Genomic DNA, 12,786 nt, shown 5'->3' on the forward strand with positions numbered 1-12,786 from the left:
AGCTAATGTACCTACTTAGCTTGTGGCAATGTGACCCAAACTTCTTGTGGTGACTGTGTCTCATCCAGTTTCTGCCTTTCCTGAAGAGAGCAGTCAAACTGACTTAGAGCCCACCTTATTGACCTCATTGTCATCTAAACTCTAAACTGTGCCCTGTGAAGCTCTCACTCATCTGTTCCTGCATTGAAGCCTTTATGACAGCAGTCTAGTGAGCTATTCTAGCAAGTTCTCAGACCTGGGGAGAGAGTGGGAGGAAGCCATGCGTTTGCAGCACATAGGAAAGAATTGCATATGACTGGCATCTGGAATGGGGACAGTCCTGTCCCTTAAGCCTTTGGCGGCCCAGGCTAACTCTGGGTTGTCAATGTCAGAACAGGAGGAAATTGTGGGATTCCCGATTGGGTTGTGGAGCCAGACAACTGGTACTGACAGGCATCACATAGTGAGTGTCATGGGAGGAGACTTTCCAAATGCCACATCAGGTGACACTGATCTCTGTATAAATGACGGGAAACTATGTCCCACTAGCACCCTCCTGTGACCCGTACTTCCTGATATAAGGCTTAACATTTCAGTGTTTCCTTTAAATGTTTCCTTTATTTTTATTTTACGTGTATGGGCGTTTGCCTGCATGTATGTCTGTGCACCACGTGCATGCAGGGACCGCAGAGGCCAAAAGCGGGTGTTGGGTCCCCTGGATCGGAGTTATAGATGGTTGTGAGTTGCCATGTGGGTGCTGGGAATCAAACTCTGGAAGAGCAGCCCGTGCTCTTAGAACGCTCTCCAGCCCTTCAGACAATGTTTCAAACTCGACACTCTTCAGACAGTGTTTCAAACTCCGACACTCTTCAGACAGTGTTTCAAACTCCGACACTCTTCAGACAGTGTTTCAAACTCGACACTCAAGTTTTGTGAACTAACAGTTGTTTAAACTGAGGTCCTTGTTTCATCATCCCTGGACCTGAATTTGTAGAGACATAGGCCACGTGACTTAAACAGTTGTACACAGAGGTAAACAGCAGGAGGTATAATACCTTTTATGAAAATACTGTGGTTCCAAATGGACTGAGATTTCAGGAAGGCCTGGGAAAGGTTCATGTGGTCATGCAGGTCAGAACTAGAGAAGGTGTTGTCTTATAAAGTGCTGTTAACTTAGAAGGCAGTGGAGGGGTAAGTGAAAACATTTATTGTGTTTGTTTTAAAGTGGCCTCTTGTCCCTCCCCTGCTCTTTTTAACGTGTATTTCTCTGTTGTGTGTGTATATGGGGGGGGGGGTGCAAGACATGTGCAGGGCAGGTGTGGTCAGAGGACGACATGTAAGACTTGGTTCTCTCCTCTACTTTGTGGGTCCCTGGAATTAAACTCAGTTTGTCAAGCCTGATGGCAAGCACTTTACCTGCTGGGCCACCTTACTGCCCCCTTCTTCTCCAGAGACCGGCATGCACACTGGTGTAATGTCTTGAGTACTTCTGGAGCTATACCAGCACATCCTTAAACTTCTTCAGGTCCAGAGGGAAAACGGACTTAAATTAAGAAAGATGAAGAACACAGGTGAGGTACCTTTCCATCACTGTGACCAAATACCCGAGGCAGACAGCTTTTAGGGGGACAGGTTTATTTTTGCTCATAGCTTTTACTCCTGGTTGATTGTCCCTGTATCTTTGGGCCTGTGACACCACAGTACCTCACTGTAAGAGTTCCTCTAACAGTGTATGGAAGTGGGGGGAGGGAGCTGAGTACCAATGTCCCAAGACTGTGCCCTCTGATCTACCTTCCTTCCACTCTCCTCCACCTCCTCAGGGTCCCACCGCCTCCCTACAGCTCCACAGGCTAGTCAGCCAGCCTTTCACACGTGGGCTCTACCAGGTGTTCTGTAGCCCTTTGCCCCCAAGTTTCCTCCTGGAGGGAAGAGAGAAACTCTTGAACCTCAGGAAGATCATGAAACTTACAACCCCCTCCCCTCCCTAAGGTGAGCCTTAACCCTTGCTGGTGCTGGAGCAGGCTCTTCAGTGGAGCTGCCAGCAAAGAATGCCGAGGATTCCAGGGTTCACTTTTTACCTGCTGTCACCTGTTCTGGGCTTTCAGAGATGCAGGTGCCATTGAATCACCCAAGTGCCTGTAATGAACCCCAAGAAACCCACTGGTTCTGTAAGCTAGGCTCGGGGGAACATGCTTTTGGCCTGTCAGAAGTAACCCGTTGTGGCTTCCCAGGTGTGTGTTCACAGCTCCCTGGGAGAAGTCATGCAGCACAGGGGAAATGGCTCCAAACTACAGCGGCCACAGATAACGTGACGACTGGGATCTGTGACTGCAGGCGGGCGGGATTCCAGGTACTCTACCTGAAGCCCGGATCCTCTTCTGGGTGATGATTATGGAAAAGATTCCATCGTTATCTCATTGACCTGGAATTAAGAACTTACAAAGAATTTTTTTCCCCCACTTTTTAAAGGTTGTCTCACTATGTACCTCTGGCTGTCCTGGCACTCACTATCAAGTCCAGGCTGGCCTCAGACTCACAGAGATCTGCCTGCCTCGGCTCTCAAGTGCAGGGACTATAGGTACATGCTACCACAGTATTGCAGGAATCCATAATGGTCTTATAATAAAGAACCCAGAGCCAGATATTGGGGTAAATGCTGAAAGATCAGAGAGACAAAGGAACAAGCCACTAGAAAAACTTCTCACCACTACGGAATCCTCAGGCCCAATGGAAGGCAAGATACTATCTCCAGGAATCCACTGACTGAAAGCCTCTGAGTCCTCAGCTGAAAGACTCCTGTTCCTGTCTCCTCATGCCTTATAAGCCTTTCTCCCCCAGCCATTTCACTTCCTTCCTAGTGCTGGGATTAATGGCACGTGTGCTTCCCAAATACTGGTAGTAAAGGCATGAGATCTCAAGTGCTGGGATTAAAGGTGTGTGACTTCCAAGTACTAGAATTAAAGTTGTGTGCCACCACTGCCTGGCTCTGTTTCTCTCCTAAACAGAATCAATCTCATGTAGTCCAGGGTGGTTTTGAACTCTTAGAGATCCAGATGGATCTCTACCTCCCCAGTGCTAGGATTAAAGGTATGTACCACCACTGCCCGGCCTTTATGTCTAATCTAGTGGTTGGCTCTGTCCTCTGATACTCAGGCAAGTTTATTTGATTCATAATATATCACCATACCATAGCTGGCTGCAAATAACTATTAAAACAGAAAACCCAAGAAGACAAGCAACCCAAATAAAATCAAACCTGGAGTCTGGAGATGGGCCTCACTGGGTGGGTGGGTGGGTCCCTAGCATGCAGGAAGCTCTGGGTTCAGTCTCCAGCACCATGTAAAGTGCACGTACTGACACATACCTGTAATTCCAGCATTCAGGAGGCAAAGGTAGGGTTATCCTTGGCTACACAACAGATTTGAAGCTAACCTGGGATATATGTGTCCCTGTCTAAAAAGCAACAACAACAAACGAACCAACCAAGGCCAACCTTGGTGAATAGGAGTGGTGGTGGTGGTGGTGGTGGTGGTGGTGGTGGTGGTGGTGGTGATGGTGGAGAGATGGCCCAGCAGTTCAGAGCACTGACTGCTCTTGTGGAGGACTAGGGTTCAGTTCCCAGCACCTACATGGCAGCCCACAGCCATCTCGAACTCAGTTTAGGAGGATCTGAAGTCCTCTTCTGACTTCCTCCATCACTGGACACATATAGTGCACAAACAAGCAAGTGTACAGGACTCACACATACACATAAAATAAAAATGAGCACATCTAACAACAACAACAGTGAGGATGTAGATGAAACTCCTTACAAGACCTGTGGAAGACCTTGAGTGAAATTCCCAGCCATTCCCTATTTCGAATAAAATGAAACAGACGTGAAGAGATGGTTTCCAAAAAGAAGTTTACCAACAGTCTATAAGAACCAGGAAAAGCCAGGCGTGGTGGTGCACACCTTTGATCCCTGCACTCAGGAGGTAGAGGCAGGTGGTTTTCGAAGTTTGAGGCTAACCTGGTCTACAAAGTGAGTTCCAGGACAGCCAAGCCTACAAAGAAAACGTGACTCGGAAAAACAAAAACAAACAAAAACAAACGAAGGAAAAACAGGAAAGATACTATAGTATAGTGCAAAGTAAGGACACAGCGTCAGTGTTCATTAGGAAAATGCAGATTAGCTCATACATTGTCACCACCCTGGTCTCCAGGCTGTTCTTCAGATATTCCAGGACACCTGTGTCTAGCTGTGCCCCAGGAGCCTTCATTTGGGCTCTTCACTTCCCTGGTGTGTGCTAGGTGCTGTCACAGCCTTGGCTGGCTCCCATCCTCTGACCCTCTTAGCAGAGAGTCTGCTGGTCTCCTTCCTTCTGGCTGCCAATCCTGAAGCATCCTGACAGCTGTCTCCTACATAGGAGTGTGCCAGTCAACCCCAGGATTTCTTTCTCCTGCTGTTTTCCAGGCTCTGGACTCTTCATCCGCAGAAATGTGAAATAATACAAGTTGACTGGACCTCTTGTGTTTGGGGCAGTTTGTTAAACCGCAATTGGTAACAACTAAAGGCAGGCAGGAAAATGAAACTCCGTGTTGACTTTTGTTCGAAGTCACATTCGGCTAACCATGGAGAAAGCTTGTGTTTTAACATCTTCAGTCTGACTTGTGTTTGTCCTTCTGTTGTGAATCAACAGGAGGAAATCGGGTGGAGAGGAAGGCAGTCAGAGTTATGGAAGTGGAAATTTAGAGGAACCAGAAACTGTGCAAAGATATTTGAAAAAGAGCTTTAAGGAGTCATGTTCCACAGTCCACAAGTCTGATCCCAGCCCAGAAACTAACTCACTCTCTCTCCTCTCTCTCTCTCTCTCTTTCTCTCTCTCTCTCTCTCTCTCTCTCTCTCTCTCTCTCTCTCTCTCTCTCTGTGCATGTGTTATTTTTTTTTAGTCAATGGTTGAGAATATGAATCTATGGTAGAGATTTGTGTAGAACGTGCAAGGCCCTGGGTCCAATCCCCAGTACCATACAGACACACACACACACACACACACACACACACACACACACACACACGGAAAAAAAAACCCAATCTAGTAAAACCAAAACCAGGTCCTGTTTGTGGGATGCGGTTGTGTGAAAACACCAAACGTAGTCGGGAGATGGTTAATGAGAGATTTTCCCTGAAAGTCACACAGGAACAAACAACACAACCATGGAGGCAATGGGCCTGGAGTTTCAAGCTCCACAGCGACAGAGCTCAGAGGACCCTCTCTGCAGCCCATCTGGTTTCCCTAAGCCCGAATAGTGGGATTGGTCCAGGCTGGAGAGAGGCTCAGTGTTCACAGTGCTGTGTGAGTGTGAAGACTTAGTCTGACTCACCAGCATCCAGGTGAGAGCTGTGTCCTGGTGCACATCTGTCACTCCAGCACCGGGGCAAGAGGGTGGCAGAGGATGGGCAGAGACAGATTCATCCAGGGACTTTGCTGAAACGGCAAACTACAGGTTCGGTGAGAGACTGTCCTCACAAGATAAAGGGCAAGCAATAGAGAAAGAACCTGTTGACTTGTAGCCTCTACACAAAACACGTGAGGTGATTACACGTGCATGAACACACACACACACACACACACACACACACACACACGAGTGCTCCAAGCCAACTCTTAGACTTTGCTTATTCTAAAGGGATACTTAAGGTGAAAAGAGGAAAACTCTAAAGATACACCTCTGGCAACTCTTGACCCATGCTTACAGAAAGATGGTCTGGCCAGGGGTGGCATGGTATCTTCTCCCAAGTAGCCCCTGGTAGGCTACAATCGACCCCATTAAAGCCCATTAAAGTGAAGACTGTGGAACTGCGAGAAATGTTCCCAACCAAATTGGGCTGGAGTGTGGGGTCAGGGCCAGCTCAGCCTTTTTGTGAATAGACCACAGCGACTCATTTTCTGCCATGCCTGAGGTTGTGAGGGTCATTTCCAGGTGAGCAAGCTCACAGACCTTGTTCCCTCACCCCAGTTAACCGGGACTGGAGTCCCAGCAAACACTGGTCAGCTGGTAATCAGTTAAACAGCAAAAAGCAAACAAGGGAGAGGAAGGAGACTCCAAATGCTATCTCCAAGAGAGGAAAAACAAAGACCTCTCTCCCCAGCTCCAAACAAGAGGACCAGATCTGTACATGTGCTAAGCAAAAGAAAGAATAATCAAGAAAGCATGCGATCTGAATTGTGTACAAATGTCTTTTTATAAATGAAGTAAATTACGTTTGCATGTTTTGGGGGGTTCTGCAGAGAACAAATAGCATTCTGCTCTTTATGTGTAAAAAGACACGATTTGCTTTCAACAGTAAACTACAGGCCACTGGGTCTTCAGATACCATCACCCTCGGGCGCACGGGCAGCCTCCTTGCTGCAGCACTTGAAGTTTTTGCCCATTTTTTGGAGGGTCCTGATTGTCCCCGAGGGGCTTGGCAGGGCGCCTGTTAGGACCTGGCCGGTTATTTTCTGGAACATCTATTCAAAGTCCACACCTCACCTCTCGTGCATCCCTGCCTGGGATTTTGAAGACCTGTAACTGAGTTCTCATGGAGGTGAGGTTGACTTCGTTAAGTGTTGCCTAGTTTCTGATTTGTGACCCAGGTCCCCAGGTTTCCAGGCCTCTGATGGTGGGTGGCAACAGTTTCGGGTGCCTGGGAGAGTGGATGAACCAGAGGCTCCACCTTTGTGCCTAAAGGTCCTGAGGCTCTGGCGGGAAGGCAGACTTAGCAGGCAGCTCCTTGGACGCGGGGGCGGACAGGGCTCCTTCCCGCCCGCTGGGGTCGCCGCCCTCGAGTCGCTCCGGCAGAGGGCGCCGGTGCCGGCCTCTCTGCCCATCGGGGCGGGCGAGCCAGGGACCCTGCCTCCTGCGCGCCCGCCCGCGTTCCGCCCCCCGCTCTCGTCCCGGCCGCCGGCCGGACGCCCGAGCCCGCTCTCCGGAGCCTCCGCAGCCGAGCTGCTCATCGGGGCAGAGGGAAAGGGACGGCAGAGTGGCCTTAGAAGGGAAACAGCTTGGGAAGCGCGGGGGAGGAAAGCGCGGACGCGTGGCGCGGAGGGGTGGAGGCGCCCCGGCCCGAAACCCAAAGGCCGAGCGCGCAGCAGGCGACCGAGCACCCATGGCCCGCAGCATGGCTCGGGGCTGGGCGCGGCCGAGGCGCGCGCCTCTGTACGCAGGGACAGTCTGGACGGCCGCGGCACTCCTGCTCTGGACACCCTGGACCGCAGGTAAGGACCCTGCGTGCGCACTCCGAGCATCGCCCTATCCTCCGCCGCTCTCTACCGGCCGCCTCGTGGGCGCCGGTGATCCTGATCGAGGGGCGCCAGGCAAGGCCATACTCTGCGCGCTCGGCGCCAGCTTGGGCCCGTGCCCTTAGTCGCCTGGGGCTGATTCCAATGAGATGCGCTCTAGGGACCACTAAGTGTTTCCACAGGCCGGGATGGGCAGCGGCAGGGAGCTTTTCGAAAGTACTTTGCAGTCGGGATGTGCATCCATAGACGTGCTGCTCCGTGTGTCCCAAGACCCGAACTCCATCGATTCTTCCCAGGTCACCCTTCCAATGCACATGCATCCCTTGTACCTCGCCCCCAGATGAGGTCTTGAGTTAGTCTTTTTCCCAGGGGCAGTGGGGGACACATGGTCGAAGGTCTTGTTTTCCTTTTGTTGTAATTGTTTGCCAAAGTGGTGTTTGGCGGGCCCTGCATAGTGGGGGTTTGGTCCCCAGGAAACGATACTGCGCGGCTGAAAGGAGAGTGGTTTCCTCCTCCCCCACGTAGAGTTTCCTCCTCCTCTGGGGATTCTATGCGTGTTTGGTTAGGACTCAGGAGACCCCGTCAATAAGCACAGAGTGTTTTGGAGAATACTTGGACAGAAATGATTGTGGTGGCCCGAGGAGATGGAGATGATTCCCCCCAGGGCTAACCCCAGAGCATCTACTGGCCAGCAGCTTTGCGGCCTGAATCCCCGCACCCTGCTGAATTGGGTGAGGGAAGGCGCAGGAGGATCAGGGGCTCAAGAGGTTTAAGTTTCCGAACTGAACTGCCTGAGGTGCGCCATGCTGGGACAGCTGCCTTACTGTCCCCCAGCCGCCAGCGTTCCTGCAAGCAGGTGAGAATTAGGGAGCAGGGCAGGCTGCAGGGTTCCGGGCTCTTCCCGAGTCTGCTGTGCAGGGCGCTTTCTGTTATGGAGCCCAAGGGAGGAGAGAAATAATGAGCAGCTTTTCCAGGGGGGCCTTAGGGCTTAAGCTGATGCTGATGGTGTCCAGCGTTTCTGATGACTTGATTTGCATTGGTACCTCTGTCCACAAAGGCAGGAGCCACTGAGTGCAGGATGAGAGAGTGGAGCATATCCTAAATTAATGTCATTACCAAAGTGCCCCTTGCAAGAATTCCCTCTTACTCTACCATCAAGATTTTCTTTTGAAACTAGGGGGTCGTATACTGGTCGCCTCCACAGGGATTTCGGCCTTTGCTGGTAGCCATGCGGCCCCTGCTAATCCTTCAGCTTGGGGGCGTCTTGAGATGGGCGGGCGATGGATCTGCTATGGTGAGGTCTGATGCGATGAAGGAGCTTGAAGCCTTGGTTGCTTAAAATCAAGTTTGTAACCAGAACAGCAATGTCCGGCCACATTTTGGATGTAGCAGTTGGAGCACCCACTTCACAGGTGGAGATCCGCCTCCACTCTGGAGGAAAGGAAAGCCATCAGAGGTGATTTCTTTCTCTCCTTTTTCTTTTTCCTTTTTTTTTTTTTTTTGAGCCTTATGTGGAAGTAATTTTTCTTTGCTAGTGAAATGAAACTAACCATCTATAGAAAGAGTAGGCCATGTTTCTCTTCTTTCTGGATTGCTTGCTAGTTAAGTCAACAGAAAACACACACACACACACACACACACACACACACACACACAGATAGGAAAATTATTACAGAAAATTTGGGTGCTTGAGATCTTTTTGGTTGTCAAGGAGTGAGTCCTCAACAGTTGGGGAGTTCTGTACTTGAAATGATTTGGGGATGTAAAAATATGGAAAGTTTATTTTTAAAGGGTAGATGTTCTTAATCCCATATTTTTATAGGAAGTCTCCATTCCCTAAGGACACAAGTACCTGCTCTGGGCCTCTACTCAGAATTAGGGAGGGCAGGAGTGATTAGCTTTAGCCTTCTCCCTGCCACTCACTTTGGCAGGACCCCCGTTTGCTTCTGGTCCAGATCCCTGGACTGGTGGTCACAGTACGCAAGGACAGACTTTTAGAAGAGAAGACATGAGATCATCTCATGTAAGAAGACTGTTGAAGCAGAAAAGACTTTTGTGTACATAGTACAACATGTTTTTCTTATTATGGCACAGTACCAAGCAAGGGAGAGCAACATATCTGAAACTTTTCAGTGTTTAATAACAGTTTCAGGTTGAGCCCTGACATCCAGAGGAGAAGAGTATCACCTTGAGAAGCTGGTCCACAGCTGGGCATCATGGACCCCTGTGGCTTATACAGTACCAATGAAGGGGTTCAAACACCCAGGTCTCATTTAAAACAAAACAGCCCAAACATCGTTTTCCTTCTGGGGAGCCAGAACCCTGGGCCTCGAGCATGTCAGGTGGGCACTCTACCAAAGAGCTACAACCTTGTGGCTATCCCCAACCTTGTGGCTGCACTTGATTTAGTTCACCTGGTCCAGTTAGAAAGCCAACAAGAATTCTGCTTGGCATTTTTGCGTGGGAAGCAAAAACAAAAACAAAAGCGCTGCCTTAAAAATGTGCATTTCTGGGGGCCGTTTTGATGAGGGTCCTCTGCAGACTTACGGAAGCAGCAGAGTGGAGTCTCTGTCTGCACTGGAGACCACTGTGCCTGTTGTCTGCTTGGAGCCTACTGTCATTGGTGTTGGTGTGACTGGCACTAGGCTCTCTCTCTTGTCCCCTTAAACAGCCTAGTCTTGGCCTGGGGGACTGAACGGCCCGGCAGGAGCCGCACTCCATGCAGGCCTTTTTTGGGAGTTATCTTTTTCTGAAGGAAATGGAATAGATACTCAGGGGTTGGCTCCTTTGACTGGGAGGGGAGGTGAATCCTCTTGGGAGGTCTTTCAACCCGGAACTGACTCTCCTTTAAAGTGAGTTGTGGGGTAGGCCAGTATGGGAAGGTGTCATTAGGAAACACTGGTTATAACCACTACCACTAAATGTTATGCCTGCCTGAAGGTTCATGGAGTGTCCCCTAAGGTGACATAGGTCTCCCGGTACTTATCTGCTAGTTGTCTGGGGACCTGGAGAGGAAATAGTGATAGACACTTTTCCTTACTACCCATTGGTGACCACTGGGTTTGCTTTGCTGCACCCTAATCGGGATTCCCTGGCTGGGACTGCTCTTTGTGAAGCTGTTTCCTTCTTGGGGAACTCCAGTGACTGCTTGGAGGGGACCCCACTCCCCAATGCCTAACACACAGGGTTTCACAGCAGAGCCAGGGTTATGTTTTTCTAGGGTGTGTGTGGTTACTAGTCATTTTGTGGAAAGGGCTGTTGGGTAAAAAGGACATTTGGCCACTGTGGCTTTGGGGGTCTTAGGTTTGCACCATTCCATTGATCCACTAGTCCCATTGAGGGTCTCAGTGGGTGGTGTAACCTCTCCAGTTTGGGACTTAAAAAAAATCAAAGTAACTAGAGGAGCTGCAGCCCACGAATTATGGCGGCAGCTGACTGGTGCTGCGGAGGCCCTTTTTTGTCTAGCATGTATTTATTTGGTTTTGTTGAAGAGCCTGCCAAGTTGGAAACGAGGGCGGTACAGCTCTGCTTACATGTGCAGTGCTCATAAAAACTGTCTAGGGTGTAATCTGTTTGAAGTTATATTGACAGAGTGGCCAAGGAGCAGTTGGTTGGACCATGTTGAAGGTTTTCATAACACTTTTCAAATAGGATTGTTTTTAGTTTGGTTAGCTCACTGATGAGATTTCTGGGGGTGTTTTCTTTAAGTTCTAATTCTGATAGCACCCCCCATCAGAAAACCAAAGGGAAGGAAATAATTACAGAAAAAAAAATGAGCCTAATTCCACTAAGTAGCTTGGCCTCTAGAAGGTCTTAAGCCCCAATGGGAAGTGTGTGTGTTTAATTGTGTTGGAATGAGCTTCAGTAAGCACTCTGCCACTTCTGAGATGTTATCAGGAGAATGTGGCTGCTGCCCAGAACCTCCAGGAGGTGGGGAGGGCTCCCCAGCCATCACCAATACCCCCAGCCTAATGGCTTCCACGTCCTCCTGGAAGGACGGCTAACTGGATGTACAGTTAAATTACAGAAACATTTTGGCTTGAACTCTTTGTACCTTTTGTGCTGTGGAATATAGGAGCTTCCAAGTGCATGTGACTATTTAAGTTAAAAATTATTTAACATAAAAAAATACATCACTGGCCTCATGGCAAATGTCCTTAGCCACATACGGCAAGCTGGGATTTGATGGGGAATGCATTGACTCTGTGGGTTATGTTCAGTAGTATTGGTTTCCTTACAGTATTGCCTTCAGTTCGTAAACACAGATTATTTAAGTCTTTCATTTCATTCATCAACGTTTTATAGTCTGCAGTCTTTTGAGTATTTTGCTTCCACAGTTAACAAACAACGCCTAAGTATTTTCTCTCTTTTTTGGGTGTTATTATAATTGAAATTGCTTTCTTAATTTCCTTTTTTATGTGTGTGTTATTTGTTATTAGTAAGAGTATAGAAGTTAGCTTATACAGACTGATTTTTTTCTGTGAATTTGCAGAATTTATTTGCTCAGCTAGCACACTGTGGATCTTAGCCTCTCTATAGGATTGTATTAGTCAGCTGCAGGCAGACAGCTGTACTTCCCCCTTATTTATTCACTCTAATTGAAGTCTTGAACTTCCACCACTGTGTTGAACATGGGTCCACAGAAGACACCCTGTTTTGTTCTGATCTTGAGGGAAACCTTTCGGCCTGTATTGTGTTCAGAGACTTTCCTTCTGTTCTCAGTGTATTCTTGAACTCTTTGTATGCTTTGCCTTTCAGAACACACTGAAGCTCTGCTCATTCAAACTGTAATGGTAGAGCCCAGTATAGTGGCGCACGCCTTTAATCCCAGCACCAGGGAGGCAGAGGCAGATCAATCTCTGTGATTTTGAGGCCAGCCTAATCTATATAGTGAGTTCAAGGGCAGCAAGGACTATGTAGAGAGACCCTGTTTCAAAACAGACAAACAAACAAACAAACAAAGAAGCAAACACTTTTGTAGAATGTAAAGGTAAGTCCCGAAGAGGTCCAGGAAACTAGAACTGAATGCCAGTAGGTAAGCAAGTCTTGTTACAAATGGTGACTGGACACCATTGGGGTCCAGGAGAGAGACCCTTAGTTCCTGTCAGTGATGCTTTGATTGTGTAGCCTCAGCTGCTGGGGAAAACCAAACATCATCTGCAAACACACCAGACCTTCACCTTGGTAGCATAGGTTTCCATTGGGAATTGGCACTTTGTATAAACGGCAGGACTGAGTGAATGAGAAGCATGCTTAGTGCTGCAGCGAGGCATCTCTCTGCAGGATGAGTGGGGATACACATGCACAATGGGGGAAGGCAGGGACGATCTGGGGGAGTGGGTTGGAATTGGAGGTGTCAGCATGACTCATGACTCCTATGTAACCACACTAGATGTAATATTCAACAGCAGACCATAGTTTTTAAACCATGTTCATTTTCTTCATAACAGCTCTTCTTAGCACCTCATTACGACTGAGTGTTCCTGGTTCCCAATCTTTATTGCTCTAAACCCTGGTACACATTAAAGGAGCTGGAGTGCCT

General features: G+C 48.7%; 1 protein-coding gene across 1 annotated transcript in view; it reads left to right on the plus strand.

Moving 5' to 3' along the window:
- The first annotated feature begins 6,922 nt into the window (after nt 1-6,922).
- Ror2 (receptor tyrosine kinase like orphan receptor 2) overlaps nt 6,923-12,786 on the plus strand; it is a 191,346-nt gene continuing 185,482 nt past the window's right edge. Inside the window, exon 1 of the mRNA XM_059262936.1 lies at nt 6,923-7,220. Coding sequence (XP_059118919.1) covers nt 7,112-7,220 — 109 coding nt within the window. The 5' untranslated portion in view covers nt 6,923-7,111. The remainder of the gene's footprint in view (nt 7,221-12,786) is intronic.

Source organism: Peromyscus eremicus, chromosome 5 (assembly GCF_949786415.1).
Source record: "Peromyscus eremicus chromosome 5, PerEre_H2_v1, whole genome shotgun sequence".
NCBI classification, from domain to species: Eukaryota; Metazoa; Chordata; class Mammalia; order Rodentia; family Cricetidae; genus Peromyscus; species Peromyscus eremicus.